Genomic DNA, 17,721 nt, shown 5'->3' with positions numbered 1-17,721 from the left:
CATACAAGGGGATTATGTGCTGTTACAACTTGTTCTCTAGTTTCAAGGGTTCTCTAGGCATGGGGAAAAGTTTATAATGGATTCTAAAACTGTTATGTCAAGTCACTTTGACTAATTATAATTCAAGTCAAAGTGAGCACATTGTGAATAGAAAGCAATTTAAGATGTGAATATGAGACTGACTTGGACACAAAATGGTTAAGCAAAACAGCAGCAACTTAACCAACCATGTAGTAAAAATACTGATTCAACATTACAAACATGGTTAAAGGGCCCAGACAGCACCACTACCTTAATGGTTAAAGGGCCCAGACAGCATCACTACCTTAATGGTTAAAGGGCCCTGGACAGCACCACTACCTTAATGGTTAAAGGGCCTGGACAGCATCACTACCTTAATGGTTAAAGGGCCCAGACAGCATCACTACCTTAATGGTTAAAGGGCCCGGGCAGCACCACTACCTTAATGGTTAAAGGGCCCGGACAGCACCACTACCTTAATGGTTAAAGGCCCCGAGCAGCACCACTACCATAATGGTTAAAGGGCCCGGACAGCACCACTACCTTAATGGTTAAAGGCCCCGGGCAGCACCACTACCTTAATGGTTAAAGGGCCCAGACAGCACCACTACCTTAATGGTTAAAGGGCCCGGGCAGCACCACTACCTTAATGGTTAAAGGGCCCGGGCAGCACCACTACCTTAATGGTTAAAGGGCCCGGGCAGCACCACTACCTTAATGGTTAAAGGGCCTGGGCAGCACCACTACCTTAATGGTTAAAGGGCCCGGACAGCACCACTACCTTAATGGTTAAAGGGCCCGGGCAGCACCACTACCTTAATGGTTAAAGGGCCTGGACAGCACCACTACCTTAATGGTTAAAGGGCCCAGACAGCACCACTACCTTAATGGTTAAAGGGCCCGGACAGCACCACTACCTTAATGGTTAAAGGGCCCGGACAGCACCACTACCTTAATGGTTAAAGGGCCCTGGACAGCACCACTACCTTAATGGTTAAAGGCCCCGGGCAGCACCACTACCTTAATGGTTAAAGGCCCCGGGCAGCACCACTACCTTAATGGTTAAAGGGCCTGGACAGCACCACTACCTTAATGGTTAAAGGGCCTGGACAGCACCACTACCTTAATGGTTAAAGGGCCTGGGCAGCACCACTACCTTAATGGTTAAAGGGCCCCGGACAGCACCACTACCTTAATGGTTAAAGGGCCTGGGCAGCACCACTACCTTAATGGTTAAAGGGCCCGGACAGCACCACTACCTTAATGGTTAAAGGGCCCGGGCAGCACCACTACCTTAATGGTTAAAGGGCCCGGGCAGCACCACTACCTTAATGGTTAAAGGGCCCGGGCAGCACCACTACCTTAATGGTTAAAGGGCCCGGGCAGCACCACTACCTTAATGGTTAAAGGGCCCAGACAGCACCACTACCTTAATGGTTAAAGGGCCCCGGACAGCACCACTACCTTAATGGTTAAAGGGCCCGGACAGCACCACTACCTTAATGGTTAAAGGCCCCGGACAGCACCACTACCTTAATGGTTAAAGGGCCTGGACAGCACCACTACCTTAATGGTTAAAGGGCCCGGGCAGCACCACTACCTTAATGGTTAAAGGGCCTGGGTAGTCCCATTGGGCGGCACACAATTGGCCCAGTGTCGTCCGGGTTAGGGGAGGGTTTGGACAGGGTAGGCCGTCATTGTAAATAAGAATTTGCTAACTGACTTGCCTAGTTAAATAAAAAGGTTAAATAAATAGAATACCACTACCTAGGTGGTTAAAGGGTCATTACATCTATTGCAGGATATTAAAAACAAACTAGAGTGGATCCTTGGAGAAACACAGACATTAAAAACAAACTAGACTGGGTACTTGGAGAAACCGTCATAAATACAATTCCTGATTATAATGAAAATCAGAGTGATGTGTTTCTTACCGATCTGGACTGTTGTGTCGGGAAGGGAAGGAAGTGTCCAGGTGGAGGGAGGTGGGGGGGGTGGTGAGAGAGGTGGGGAGGGGGGAGGAGGAAAGGGGGATCACTGGAGAGGAGGGAGGGAAAGGAGTAGGGTACAGGTAAATGCTGCACCGAACACGCCCCCAGCATCTGAAAGAGAGAGATGGAGAGAGGGAGGGGGAGGGAGAGGGGGAGAGATGGAGAGAGGGAGGGAGAGGGAGAGTGGGAGGGAGAGGGAGGGAGAGTGGGAGAGATGGAGAGAGGGAGGGGGAGGGGGAGGGAGAGGGGGAGAGATGGAGAGTGAGAGGGAGGGGGAGAGGGAGAGAAAGTGAGGTTTGATACTACTGTGCATGTCAATGATATATATCTGCATTTAATTATTTTTGCCACCAGGGGACAGCAAACACCAACAAGCAAGGAGTGGAATGACTGCTGACTGGTACCAGACTAGACCAAGGAGTGGAATGACTGCTGACTGGTACCAGACTAGACCAAGGAGTGGAATGACAGCTGACTGGTACCAGACTAGACCAAGGAGTGGAATGATAGCTGACTGGTACCAGACTAGACCAAGGAGTGGAATGATAGCTGACTGGTACCAGACTAGACCAAGGAGTGGAATGACAGCTGACTGGTACCAGACTAGCCCAAGGAGTGGAATGATAGCTGACTGGTACCAGACTAGACCAAGGAGTGGAATGATAGCTGACTGGTACCAGACTAGACCAAGGAGTGGAACGACAGCTGACTGGTACCAGACTAGCCCAAGGAGTGGAATGATAGCTGACTGGTACCAGACTAGACCAAGGAGTGGAATGATAGCTGACTGGTACCAGACTAGACCAAGGAGTGGAATGATAGCTGACTGGTACCAGACTAGACCAAGGAGTGGAACGACAGCTGACTGGTACCAGACTAGACCAAGGAGTGAAATGACAGCTGACTGGTACCAGACTAGACCAAGGAGTGAAATGATAGATGACTGGTACCAGACTAGACCAAGGAGTGAAATGATAGATGACTGGTACCAGACTAGACCAAGGAGTGAAATGACAGCTGACTGGTACCAGATTAGACCAAGGAGTGGAATGACAGCTGACTGGTACCAGACTAGACAAAGGAGTGAAATGACTATTGACTGGTACCAGACTAGACCAAGGAGTGAAATGACTATTGACTGGTACCAGACTAGACCAAGGAGTGAAATGATAGATGACTGGTACCAGACTAGACCAAGGAGTGAAATGACAGCTGACTGGTACCAGACTAGACCAAGGAGTGGAATGATAGCTGACTGGTACCAGACTAGACATTTGTATCTGAAAGGTTATAAATGTTGTGCCCTCTTGAACATGACCCAGGAGAACCATTTCAAGGACTGTCGTTAAGGTGGTAGTGTTGTCCTGAAGACGACACACACACACACTACTGTCTCTACTCACAGGGTGGTAGTGTTGTCCTGAAGACGACACACACACACACACACACACACTACTGTCTCTACTCACAGGGTGGTAGTGTTGTCCTGAAGACGACACACACACACACACTACTGTCTCTACTCACAGGGTGGTAGTGTTGTCCTGTACTGAAGACCACACTGCAGGCTGGGATCTGTTGTTGAGAGGAGCAGACAGGAGGGAGGTGCTGTCCTGTATACAGAGGAGTTACCAGACCATGATGAGAAGGGACAGGAGTCACCGTGTAGGAGACTGGGACTGAGGCCTGTTGGAGAGAGAGAGAGTTAATATATAGGAGACTGGGACTGAGGCCTGTTGGAGAGAGAGAGTTAATATATAGGAGACTGGGACTGAGGCCTGTTGGAGAGAGAGAGAGAGAGTTAATATATAGGAGACTGGGACTGAGACCTGTTGGAGAGAGAGAGAGTTAATATATAGGAGACTGGGACTGAGGCCTGTTGGAGAGAGAGAGAGAGAGTTAATATATAGGAGACTGGGACTGAGACCTGTTGGAGAGAGAGAGTTAATATATAGGAGACTGGGACTGAGGCCTGTTGGAGAGAGAGAGAGAGAGTTAATATATAAGAGACTGGGACTGAGACCTGTTGGAGAGAGAGAGTTAATATATAGGAGACTGGGACTGAGGCCTGTTGGAGAGAGAGAGAGAGAGTTAATATATAGGAGACTGGGACTGAGACCTGTTGGAGAGAGAGAGTTAATATATAGGAGACTGGGACTGAGGCCTGTTGGAGAGAGAGAGAGAGAGAGTTAATATATAAGAGACTGGGACTGAGGCCTGTTGGAGAGAGAGAGAGTTAATATATAGGAGACGGACTGAGACCTGTTGGAGGGAGAGAGAGAGAGTTAATATAGGTCCCCTCGTCCCTCCCTCTCCCAGTCTAACCTGTTCATGTAGGTCCCCTCCTCCCTCTCTCTCCCAGTCTAACCTGTTAATATAGGTCCCCTTTTCCCTCTCTCCCAGTCTAACCTGTTAATATAGGTCCCCTTTTCCCTCTCTCCCAGTCTAACCTGTTAATATAGGTCCCCTCCCAGTCTAACCTGTTAATATAGGTCCCCTTTTCCCTCTCTCCCAGTCTAACCTGTTAATATAGGTCCCCTCTCTCTCTCTCCCAGTCTAACCTGTTAATATAGGTCCTCTCTCTCTCTCTCCCAGTCTAACCTGTTAATATAGGTCCCCTCCTCCCTCTCTCTCCCAGTCTAACCTGTTAATATAGTTCCCCTCTCTCTCCCAGTCTAACCTGTTAATATAGGTCCCCTCCTCCCTCCCTCTCCCAGTCTAACCTGTTAATATAGGTCCCCTCCTCCCTCTCTCTCCCAGTCTAACCTGTTAATATAGGTCCTCTCTCTCTCCCAGTCTAACCTGTTAATATACATCCCCTCCTCCCTCTCTCTCCCAGTCTAACCTGTTAATATAGGTCCCCTCTCTCTCTCTCCCAGTCTAACCTGTTAATATAGGTCCCCTCCCTCTCTCTCCCAGTCTAACCTGTTAATATAGGTCCCCTCCTCTCTCTCTCTCTCCCAGTCTAACCTGTTAATATAGGTCCCCTCCTCCCTCTCTCTCTCCCAGTCTAACCTGTTAATATAGGTCCCCTCCCTCTCTCTCTCCCAGTCTAACCTGTTAATATAGGTCCCCTCCTCTCTCTCTCTCCCAGTCTAACCTGTTAATATAGGTCCCCTCCTCCCTCCCTCTCCCAGTCTAACCTGTTAATATAGGTCCCCTCCTCCCTCTCTCTCCCAGTCTAACCTGTTAATATAGGTCCTCTCTCTCTCCCAGTCTAACCTGTTAATATACATCCCCTCCTCCCTCTCTCTCCCAGTCTAACCTGTTAATATAGGTCCCCTCCCTCTCTCTCCCAGTCTAACCTGTTAATATAGGTCCCCTCCTCCCTCTCCCAGTCTAACCTGTTAATATAGGTCCCCTCCTCTCTCTCTCTCTCCCAGTCTAACCTGTTAATATAGGTCCCCTCCTCCCTCTCTCTCTCCCAGTCTAACCTGTTAATATAGGTCCCCTCCCTCTCTCTCTCCCAGTCTAACCTGTTAATATAGGTCCCCTCCTCTCTCTCTCTCCCAGTCTAACCTGTTAATATAGGTCCCCTCCTCTCTCTCTCTCCCAGTCTAACCTGTTAATATAGGTCCCCTCCTCCCTCTCTCTCCCAGTCTAACCTGTTAATATAGGTCCCCTCCTCTCTCTCTCTCCCAGTCTAACCTGTTAATATAGGTCCCCTCCTCCCTCTCTCTCTCCCAGTCTAACCTGTTAATATAGGTCCCCTCCTCCCTCTCTCTCTCCCAGTTTAACCTGTTAATATAGGTCCCCTCCCTCTCCCAGTCTAACCTGTTCATGTAGGTCCATGACCATGGTTCCTTGCTGCTGTGTGTGGTGGTGAGCCGCTTGATGAGAATGATGGACAGCAGGGTGCAGTAACCGTGGAGACAGGGCGGGGGGGTGGAACGCTCGAGGTTCCTCCACGCCCCCTCCGGCAGGGGCTGGGGGCTGGCCGTAGGGGAGAGGAGGGGGGTGAGGGTAGCTCTGGTGGGGGTGAGGGTAGTGGTGGCGGTAGCTTTGGTCCTGGGGGTCCAGTCGGATGGAGGGGGGAGGAGGGGAGGGGTGGTGGGGAGGAGGAGGAGGAGGGTGGTGACGGGGGGTACGGGAGAGACGGCCACGCTGGCGACGTGCTGGAGGACTGGAGGAAAGGAGGGGGGAGAGTTAAGTCTTCATCATTCTGATACGTATTATCCATCAACACAATATCATCATCATCATCATCATCATCATCATCGTTAGCTCTTACTGGTCAATATTGACTACTGAGCAAACAGAGCTCAGCATTCCAAACTGACTCACTTGCTCGCTAACAGACTAGCTCGCTAACAGACTAGCTCGCTAACAGACTAGCTCGCTAACAGACTAGCTCGCTAGCTGACTAGCTCGCTAGCTGACTAGCTCGCTAGCTGACTAGCTCGCTAGCTGACTAGCTGACTAGCTCGCTAGCTGACTAGCTCGCTAGCTGACTGACTAGCTAGCTAACTGACTAGCTAGCTAGCTAACTGACTAGCTAGCTAACTGACTAGCTAGCTAGCTAACTGACTAGCTAGCTAGCTTACTGACTAGCTAGCTAGCTTACTGACTAGCTAGCTAGCTAACTGACTAACAAACAAACAAAGTAACCAAGCTGAAAAGCACAGTACCAGGTGCGGTAACAGTCTTACCTGTGTCTGTGTCTGACAGGTGTATGGCAGCGCTCCTGGTGGTAGTGGGGGTGGGGGTTAGGGGGAGGTCTGCGACTGTGGGGCAGCTCCCACGGCCTCATTGGTGGAGAGGGGTTGGAGGGTGGGGCCACCGTGGAGAGATCCAGCACTGATTGGCCAGATAGTCTCTGACGCTTTGGACTGGGGCTGTCCTCATTCTGTTGGAAGGGATGGGAAGAAAATGGAGAGGAGAGGGGGAGAGCGAGGATGAGGGGGAGAGCGAGGATGAGGGGGAGAGCGAGGATGAGGGGGAGAGCGAGGATGAGGGGGAGAGCGAGGATGAGGGGGAGAGCGAGGAGGAGAGCGAGGAGGAGAGCGAGGAGGAGAGCGAGGAGGAGAGCGAGGAGGAGAGCGAGGAGGAGAGCGAGGAGGAGAGCGAGGAGGAGAGCGAGGAGGAGAGCGAGGAGGAGAGCGAGGAGGAGAGCGAGGAGGAGAGCGAGGAGGAGAGCGAGGAGGAGAACGAGGAGGAGGAGGGTGAGAGCGAGGAGGAAGAGGGTGAGAGCGAGGAGGAAGAGGGTGAGAGCGAGGAGGAAGAGGGTGAGAGCGAGGAGGAAGAGGGTGAGAGCGAGGAGGAAGAGGGTGAGAGCGAGGAGGAAGAGGGTGAGAGCGAGGAGGAAGAGGGTGAGAGCGAGGAGGAAGAGGGTGAGAGCGAGGAGGAAGAGGGTGAGAGCGAGGAGGAAGAGGGTGAGAGCGAGGAAGAGGAGGGTGAGCGCGAGGAAGAGGAGGGTGAGCGGGAGGAGGAGGAGGGTGAGAGCGAGGAAGAGGAGGGTGAGCGGGAGGAGGAGGAGGGTGAGCGGGAGGAGGAGGAGGGTGAGAGGGAGGAGGAGAGATAAACCAAGGTTAGTTTCAGATACCACCTATAACTCCATCATGAATCAGAGATGCAGCAGACCGTCTGATTAACAGTCCATATTGTTGCTCAGTAACACACAAGCCCCATTCTACCTCCATATTGTTGCTCAGTAACACACAAGCCCTATTCTACCCCCATATTGTTGCTCAGTAACACACAAGCCCTATTCTACCCCCATATTGTTGCTCAGTAACACACAAGCCCTATTCTACCTCCATATTGTTGCTCAGTAACACACAAGCCCTATTCTACCTCCATATTGTTGCTCAGTAACACACAAGCCCTATTCTACCCCCATGTTGTTGCTCAGTAACACACAAGCCCTATTCTACCCCATACTGTTGCTCAGTAACACACAAGCCCTATTCTACCCCCACATTGTTGCTCAGTAACACACAAGCCCTATTCTACCCCCATATTGTTGCTCAGTAACACACAAGCCCTATTCTACCCCATATTGTTGCTCAGTAACACACAAGCCCTATTCTACCCCATATTGTTGCTCAGTAACACACAAGCCCTATTCTACCCCCACATTGTTGCTCAGTAACACACAAGCCCTATTCTACCCCCATATTGTTGCTCAGTAACACACAAGCCCTATTCTACCCCCATATTGTTGCTCAGTAACACACAAGCCCTATTCTACCCCCACATTGTTGCTCAGTAACACACAAGCCCTATTCTACCCCCATATTGTTGCTCAGTAACACACAAGCCCCATTCTACCCCCATATTGTTGCTCAGTAACACACAAGCCCTATTCTACCCCCATGTTGTTGCTCAGTAACACACAAGCAAAATTCTACCCCATTTGTTGCTCAGTAACACACAAGCCCTATTCTACCCCCATATTGTTGCTCAGTAACACACAAGCCCTATTCTACCCCCATGTTGTTGCTCAGTAACACACAAGCCCTATTCTACCCCCATATTGTTGCTCAGTAACACACAAGCCCTATTCTACCCCCATATTGTTGCTCAGTAACACACAAGCCCTATTCTACCCCCATGTTGTTGCTCAGTAACACAAGCCCTATTCTACCCCCATGTTGTTGCTCAGTAACACACAAGCCCTATTCTACCCCCATATTGTTGCTCAGTAACACACAAGCCCTATTCTACCCCCATATTGTTGCTCAGTAACACACAAGCCCTATTCTACCCCCATGTTGTTGCTCAGTAACACACAAGCCCTATTCTACCCCCATATTGTTGCTCAGTAACACACAAGCCCTATTCTACCCCCATGTTGTTGCTCAGTAACACACAAGCCCTATTCTACCCCCATATTGTTGCTCAGTAACACACAAGCCCTATTCTACCCCCATGTTGTTGCTCAGTAACACACAAGCCCTATTCTACCTCCATATTGTTGCTCAGTAACACACAAGCCCTATTCTACCCCCATATTGTTGCTCAGTAACACACAAGCCCTATTCTACCCCATATTGTTGCTCAGTAACACACAAGCCCTATTCTACCCCCATATTGTTGCTCTGTAACACAAGCCCTATTCTACCCCCATATTGTTGCTCAGTAACACACAAGCCCTATTCTACCCCCATACTGTTGCTCAGTAACACACAAGCCCTATTCTACCCCATATTGTTGCTCAGTAACACACAAGCCCTATTCTACCCCCATGTTGTTGCTCAATAACACACAAGCCCTATTCTACCCCATTTGTTGGTGCTCAGTAACACACAAGCCCTATTCTACCCCCATGTTGTTGCTCAGTAACACACAAGCCCTATTCTACCCCCATATTGTTGCTCAGTAACACACAAGCCCTATTCTACCCCCATGTTGTTGCTCAATAACACACAAGCCCTATTCTACCCCATTTGTTGGTGCTCAGTAACACACAAGCCCTATTCTACCCCCATGTTGTTGATCAGTAACACACAAGCCCTATTCTACCCCATTTGTTGTTGATCAGTAACACACAAGCCCTATTCTACCCCATTTGTTGTTGCTCAGTAACACACAAGCCCTATTCTACCCCCATACTGTTGCTCAGTAACACAAGCCCTATTCTACCCCCATATTGTTGCTCTGTAACACAAGCCCTATTCTACCCCCATATTGTTGCTCAGTAACACACAAGCCCTATTCTACCCCCATATTGTTGCTCAGTAACACACAAGCCCTATTCTACCCCCATATTGTTGCTCAGTAACACAAGCCCTATTCTACCTCCATGTTGTTGATCAGTAACACACAAGCCCTATTCTACCCCCACATTGTTGCTCAGTAACACACAAGCCCTATTCTACCCCCATATTGTTGCTCAGTAACACACAAGCCCTATTCTACCTCCATATTGTTGCTCAGTAACACACAAGCCCTATTCTACCTCCATATTGTTGCTCAGTAACACACAAGCCCTATTCTACCCCCATATTGTTGCTCAGTAACACACAAGCCCTATTCTACCCCCATGTTGTTGCTCAGTAACACACAAGCCCTATTCTACCCCCATGTTGTTGCTCAGTAACACAAGCCCTATTCTACCTCCATGTTGTTGATCAGTAACACACAAGCCCTATTCTACCCCCACATTGTTGCTCAGTAACACACAAGCCCTATTCTACCCCCATATTGTTGCTCAGTAACACACAAGCCCTATTCTACCTCCATATTGTTGCTCAGTAACACACAAGCCCTATTCTACCTCCATATTGTTGCTCAGTAACACACAAGCCCTATTCTACCCCCATATTGTTGATCAGTAACACACAAGCCCTATTCTATCCCATACTGTTGCTCAGTAACACACAAGCCCTATTCTACCCCCATATTGTTGCTCAGTAACACACAAGCCCTATTCTACCTCCATATTGTTGCTCAGTAACACACAAGCCCTATTCTACCCCCATGTTGTTGCTCAGTAACACAAGCCCTATTCTACCTCCATATTGTTGCTCAGTAACACACAAGCCCTATTCTACCCCCATATTGTTGCTCAGTAACACACAAGCCCTATTCCCCCCAATATTGTTGCTCAGTAACACACAAGCCCTATTCTACCCCATATTGTTGCTCAGTAATACACAAGCCCTATTCCCCCCAATATTGTTGCTCAGTAACACACAAGCCCTATTCTACCCCATATTGTTGCTCAGTAACACACAAGCCCTATTCTACCTCCATATTGTTGCTCAGTAACACACAAGCCCTATTCTACCTCCATATTGTTGCTCAGTAACACACAAGCCCTATTCTACCCCCATATTGTTGCTCAGTAACACACAAGCCCTATTCCCCCCAATATTGTTGCTCAGTAACACACAAGCCCTATTCTACCCCCATATTGTTGCTCAGTAACACACAAGCCCTATTCCCCCCAATATTGTTGCTCAGTAACACAAGCCCTATTCTACCCCCATGTTGTTGCTCAGTAACACACAAGCCCTATTCTACCCCATTTGTTGTTGCTCAGTAACACACAAGCCCTATTCTACCCCATTTGTTGGTGCTCAGTAACACACAAGCCCTATTCTACCCCCATATTGTTGCTCAGTAACACACAAGCCCTATTCTACCCCCATGTTGTTGCTCAGTAACACACAAGCCCTATTCTACCCCCATATTGTTGCTCAGTAACACACAAGCCCTATTCTACCCCCTATTGTTGCTCAGTAACACACAAGCCCTATTCTACCCCATTTGTTGCTCAGTAACACACAAGCCCTATTCTACCCCCATGTTGTTGCTCAGTAACACACAAGCCCTATTCTACCCCCATATTGTTGCTCAGTAACACACAAGCCCTATTCTACCCCCATATTGTTGCTCAGTAACACACAAGCCCTATTCTACCCCCATATTGTTGCTCAGTAACACACAAGCCCTATTCTACCAAATTTGTTGCTCAGTAACACACAAGCCCTATTCTACCCCATTTGTTGCTCAGTAACACACAAGCCCTATTCTACCCCCATATTGTTGCTCAGTAACACACAAGCCCTATTCTACCAAATTTGTTGCTCAGTAACACACAAGCCCTATTCTACCCCCATATTGTTGCTCAGTAACACACAAGCCCTATTCTACCCCCATATTGTTGCTCAGGAACACACAAGCCCTATTCTACCCCCATGTTGTTGCTCAGTAACACACAAGCCCTATTCTACCCCCATATTGTTGCTCAGTAACACACAAGCCCTATTCTACCCCCATATTGTTGCTCAGTAACACACAAGCCCTATTCTACCCCCATATTGTTGCTCAGTAACACAAGCCCTATTCTACCCCCATGTTGTTGCTCAGTAACACACAAGCCCTATTCTACCCCCATGTTGTTACTCAGTAACACAAGCCCTATTCTACCCCCACATTGTTGCTTAGTAACACACAAGCCCTATTCTACCCCCATATTGTTGCTCAGTAACACACAAGCCCTATTCTACCTCCATATTGTTGCTCAGTAACACACAAGCCCTATTCTACCTCCATATTGTTGCTCAGTAACACACAAGCCCTATTCTACCCCCATATTGTTGCTCAGTAACACACAAGCCCTATTCTACCCCCATGTTGTTGCTCAGTAACACACAAGCCCTATTCTACCCCCATATTGTTGCTCAGTAACACACAAGCCCTATTCCCCCCAATATTGTTGCTCAGTAACACACAAGCCCTATTCTACCTCCATATTGTTGCTCAGTAACACACAAGCCCTATTCTACCCCCATATTGTTGCTCAGTAACACACAAGCCCTATTCCCCCCAATATTGTTGCTCAGTAACACACAAGCCCTATTCTACCCCCATATTGTTGCTCAGTAACACACAAGCCCTATTCCCCCCAATATTGTTGCTCAGTAACACAAGCCCTATTCTACCCCCATGTTGTTGCTCAGTAACACACAAGCCCTATTCTACCCCATTTGTTGTTGCTCAGTAACACACAAGCCCTATTCTACCCCATTTGTTGGTGCTCAGTAACACACAAGCCCTATTCTACCCCCATATTGTTGCTCAGTAACACACAAGCCCTATTCTACCTCCATGTTGTTGCTCAGTAACACACAAGCCCTATTCTACCCCCTATTGTTGCTCAGTAACACAAGCCCTATTCTACCCCCATGTTGTTTCTCAGTAACACACAAGCCCTATTCTACCCCCATATTGTTGCTCAGTAACACACAAGCCCTATTCAACCCCCATGTTGTTGCTCAGTAACACACAAGCCCTATTCTACCCCCATATTGTTGCTCAGTAACACACAAGCCCTATTCTACCCCATTTGTTGCTCAGTAACACACAAGCCCTATTCTACCCCCATGTTGTTGCTCAGTAACACACAAGCCCTATTCTACCCCCATATTGTTGCTCAGTAACACACAAGCCCTATTCTACCCCCATATTGTTGCTCAGTAACACACAAGCCCTATTCTACCCCCATATTGTTGCTCAGTAACACACAAGCCCTATTCTACCAAATTTGTTGCTCAGTAACACACAAGCCCTATTCTACCCCATTTGTTGCTCAGTAACACACAAGCCCTATTCTACCCCCATATTGTTGCTCAGTAACACACAAGCCCTATTCTACCAAATTTGTTGCTCAGTAACACACAAGCCCTATTCTACCCCCATATTGTTGCTCAGTAACACACAAGCCCTATTCTACCCCCATATTGTTGCTCAGGAACACACAAGCCCTATTCTACCCCCATGTTGTTGCTCAGTAACACACAAGCCCTATTCTACCCCCATATTGTTGCTCAGTAACACACAAGCCCTATTCTACCCCCATATTGTTGCTCAGTAACACACAAGCCCTATTCTACCCCCATATTGTTGCTCAGTAACACAAGCCCTATTCTACCCCCACATTGTTGCTCAGTAACACACAAGCCCTATTCTACCCCCACGTTGTTACTCAGTAACACAAGCCCTATTCTACCCCCACATTGTTGCTTAGTAACACACAAGCCCTATTCTACCCCCATATTGTTGCTCAGTAACACACAAGCCCTATTCTACCTCCATATTGTTGCTCAGTAACACACAAGCCCTATTCTACCTCCATATTGTTGCTCAGTAACACACAAGCCCTATTCTACCCCCATATTGTTGCTCAGTAACACACAAGCCCTATTCTACCCCCATGTTGTTGCTCAGTAACACACAAGCCCTATTCTACCCCCATGTTGTTGCTCAGTAACACAAGCCCTATTCTACCTCCATGTTGTTGATCAGTAACACACAAGCCCTATTCTACCCCCACATTGTTGCTCAGTAACACACAAGCCCTATTCTACCCCCACATTGTTGCTCAGTAACACACAAGCCCTATTCTACCTCCATATTGTTGCTCAGTAACACACAAGCCCTATTCTACCTCCATATTGTTGCTCAGTAACACACAAGCCCTATTCTACCCCCATATTGTTGATCAGTAACACACAAGCCCTATTCTACCCCATACTGTTGCTCAGTAACACACAAGCCCTATTCTACCCCCATATTGTTGCTCAGTAACACACAAGCCCTATTCTACCTCCATATTGTTGCTCAGTAACACACAAGCCCTATTCTACCCCCATGTTGTTGCTCAGTAACACAAGCCCTATTCTACCTCCATATTGTTGCTCAGTAACACACAAGCCCTATTCTACCCCCATATTGTTGCTCAGTAACACACAAGCCCTATTCCCCCCAATATTGTTGCTCAGTAACACACAAGCCCTATTCTACCCCATATTGTTGCTCAGTAACACACAAGCCCTATTCCCCCCAATATTGTTGCTCAGTAACACACAAGCCCTATTCTACCCCATATTGTTGCTCAGTAACACACAAGCCCTATTCTACCTCCATATTGTTGCTCAGTAACACACAAGCCCTATTCTACCTCCATATTGTTGCTCAGTAACACACAAGCCCTATTCTACCCCCATATTGTTGCTCAGTAACACACAAGCCCTATTCCCCCCAATATTGTTGCTCAGTAACACACAAGCCCTATTCTACCCCCATATTGTTGCTCAGTAACACACAAGCCCTATTCCCCCCAATATTGTTGCTCAGTAACACAAGCCCTATTCTACCCCCATGTTGTTGCTCAGTAACACACAAGCCCTATTCTACCCCATTTGTTGTTGCTCAGTAACACACAAGCCCTATTCCCCCCAATATTGTTGCTCAGTAACACAAGCCCTATTCTACCCCCATGTTGTTGCTCAGTAACACACAAGCCCTATTCTACCCCATTTGTTGTTGCTCAGTAACACATAAGCCCTATTCTACCCCATTTGTTGGTGCTCAGTAACACACAAGCCCTATTCTACCCCCATATTGTTGCTCAGTAACACACAAGCCCTATTCTACCCCCTATTGTTGCTCAGTAACACAAGCCCTATTCTACCCCCATGTTGTTTCTCAGTAACACACAAGCCCTATTCTACCCCATACTGTTGCTCAGTAACACACAAGCCCTATTCTACCCCCATATTGTTGCTCAGTAACACACAAGCCCTATTCTACCCCCATATTGTTGCTCAGTAACACACAAGCCCTATTCTACCCCATATTGTTGCTCAGTAACACACAAGCCCTATTCTACCCCATATTGTTGCTCAGTAACACACAAGCCCTATTCTACCCCCATATTGTTGCTCAGTAACACACAAGCCCTATTCAACCCCCATGTTGTTGCTCAGTAACACACAAGCCCTATTCTACCCCCATATTGTTGCTCAGTAACACACAAGCCCTATTCTACCCCATTTGTTGCTCAGTAACACACAAGCCATATTCTACCCCCATGTTGTTGCTCAGTAACACACAAGCCCTATTCTACCCCCATATTGTTGCTCAGTAACACACAAGCCCTATTCTACCCCCATATTGTTGCTCAGTAACACACAAGCCCTATTCTACCAAATTTGTTGCTCAGTAACACACAAGCCCTATTCTACCCCATTTGTTGCTCAGTAACACACAAGCCCTATTCTACCCCCATGTTGTTGCTCAGTAACACACAAGCCCTATTCTACCCCCATATTGTTGCTCAGTAACACACAAGCCCTATTCTACCCCCATATTGTTGCTCAGTAACACACAAGCCCTATTCTACCCCCATATTGTTGCTCAGTAACACACAAGCCCTATTCTACCAAATTTGTTGCTCAGTAACACACAAGCCCTATTCTACCCCCATATTGTTGCTCAGTAACACACAAGCCCTATTCTACCCCCATATTGTTGCTCAGTAACACACAAGCCCTATTCTACCCCCATGTTGTTGCTCAGTAACACACAAGCCCTATTCTACCCCCATATTGTTGCTCAGTAACACACAAGCCCTATTCTACCCCCATATTGTTGCTCAGTAACACACAAGCCCTATTCTACCCCCATATTGTTGCTCAGTAACACAAGCCCTATTCTACCCCCACATTGTTGCTCAGTAACACACAAGCCCTATTCTACCCCCATGTTGTTACTCAGTAACACAAGCCCTATTCTACCCCCACATTGTTGCTTAGTAACACACAAGCCCTATTCTACCCCCATGTTGTTGCTCAGTAACACACAAGCCCTATTCTACCTCCATATTGTTGATCAATAACACACAAGCCCTATTCTACCCCCATATTGTTGCTCAGTAACACACAAGCCCTATTCTACCTCCGTATTGTTGCTCAGTAACACACAAGCCCTATTCTACCTCCATATTGTTGCTCAGTAACACACAAGCCCTATTCTACCTCCGTATTGTTGCTCAGTAACACACAAGCCCTATTCTACCTCCATATTGTTGCTCAGTAACACACAAGCCCTATTCTACCCCCATGTTGTTGCTCAGTAACACACAAGCCCTATTCTACCCCCATATTGTTGCTCAGTAACACACAAGCCCTATTCTACTCCCATGTTGTTGCTCAGTAACACACAAGCCCTATTCTACCCCATATTGTTGCTCAGTAACACAAGCCCTATTCTACCCCCATGTTGTTGCTCAGTAACACACAAGCCCTATTCTACCTCCATGTTGTTGCTCAGTAACACACAAGCCCTTTTCTACCCCCATATTGTTGCTCAGTAACACACAAGCCCTATTCTACCCCCATACTGTTGCTCAGTAACACACAAGCCCTATTCTACCCCATACTGTTGCTCAGTAACACACAAGCCCTATTCTACCCCATACTGTTGCTCAGTAACACACAAGCCCTATTCTACCCCCATTTGTTGCTCAGTAACACACAAGCCCTATTCTACCCCCATGTTGTTGCTCAGTAACACACAAGCCCTATTCTACCCCCATATTGTTGCTCAGTAACACACAAGCCCTATTCTACCCCCATACTGTTGCTCAGTAACACACAAGCCCTATTCTACCCCCATATTGTTGCTCAGTAACACACAAGCCCTATTCTACCCCCATATTGTTGATCAGTAACACACAAGCCCTATTCTACCTCAATGTTGTTGATCAGTAACACACAAGCCCTATTCTACCCCCATATTGTTGCTCAGTAACACACAAGCCCTATTCTACCCCATACTGTTGCTCAGTAACACACAAGCCCTATTCTACCCCCATTTGTTGCTCAGTAACACACAAGCCCTATTCTACCCCCATGTTGTTGCTCAGTAACACACAAGCCCTATTCTACCCCCATATTGTTGCTCAGTAACACACAAGCCCTATTCTACCCCCATACTGTTGCTCAGTAACACACAAGCCCTATTCTACCCCCATATTGTTGCTCAGTAACACACAAGCCCTATTCTACCCCCATATTGTTGATCAGTAACACACAAGCCCTATTCTACCTCAATGTTGTTGATCAGTAACACACAAGCCCTATTCTACCCCCATATTGTTGCTCAGTAACACACAAGCCCTATTCTACCCCCATGGTGTTGCTCAGTAACACACAAGCCCTATTCTACCCCCATATTGTTGCTCAGTAACACACAAGCCCTATTCTACCCCCATATTGTTGCTCAGTAACACACAAGCCCTATTCTACCCCCATATTGTTGCTCAGTAACACACAAGCCCTATTCTACCCCCATATTGTTGCTCAGTAACACACAAGCCCTATTCTACCCCATATTGTGACTCAGGGTATTTCCTCCGTGAGTGAGAGACATGAATACAGGCCCATATGAGAGTCATCTCAAGTTGAGATGCAGTGAG

General features: G+C 47.7%; 1 protein-coding gene across 2 annotated transcripts in view; it reads right to left on the bottom strand.

Annotated features, from left to right (window-relative positions):
• The window catches only part of rnf38 (ring finger protein 38), a 63,179-nt gene that overhangs the window by 9,552 nt on the left and 35,906 nt on the right, over positions 1-17,721 (bottom strand). For both annotated transcript variants that reach the window (XM_055924138.1, XM_055924139.1), the window contains exons 4-7: positions 6,662-6,858; positions 5,787-6,135; positions 3,540-3,698; positions 1,956-2,123 (exon numbers count right to left, since the gene is read on the bottom strand). In XM_055924138.1, the coding sequence (XP_055780113.1) occupies positions 1,956-2,123; positions 3,540-3,698; positions 5,787-6,135; positions 6,662-6,858 (873 nt within the window). The remainder of the gene's footprint in view (positions 1-1,955; positions 2,124-3,539; positions 3,699-5,786; positions 6,136-6,661; positions 6,859-17,721) is intronic.

This window comes from Salvelinus fontinalis, chromosome 5 (genome assembly GCF_029448725.1).
Source record: "Salvelinus fontinalis isolate EN_2023a chromosome 5, ASM2944872v1, whole genome shotgun sequence".
Taxonomy (NCBI): Eukaryota; Metazoa; Chordata; class Actinopteri; order Salmoniformes; family Salmonidae; genus Salvelinus; species Salvelinus fontinalis.
This window is presented reverse-complemented; position numbering and strand designations above follow the sequence as displayed.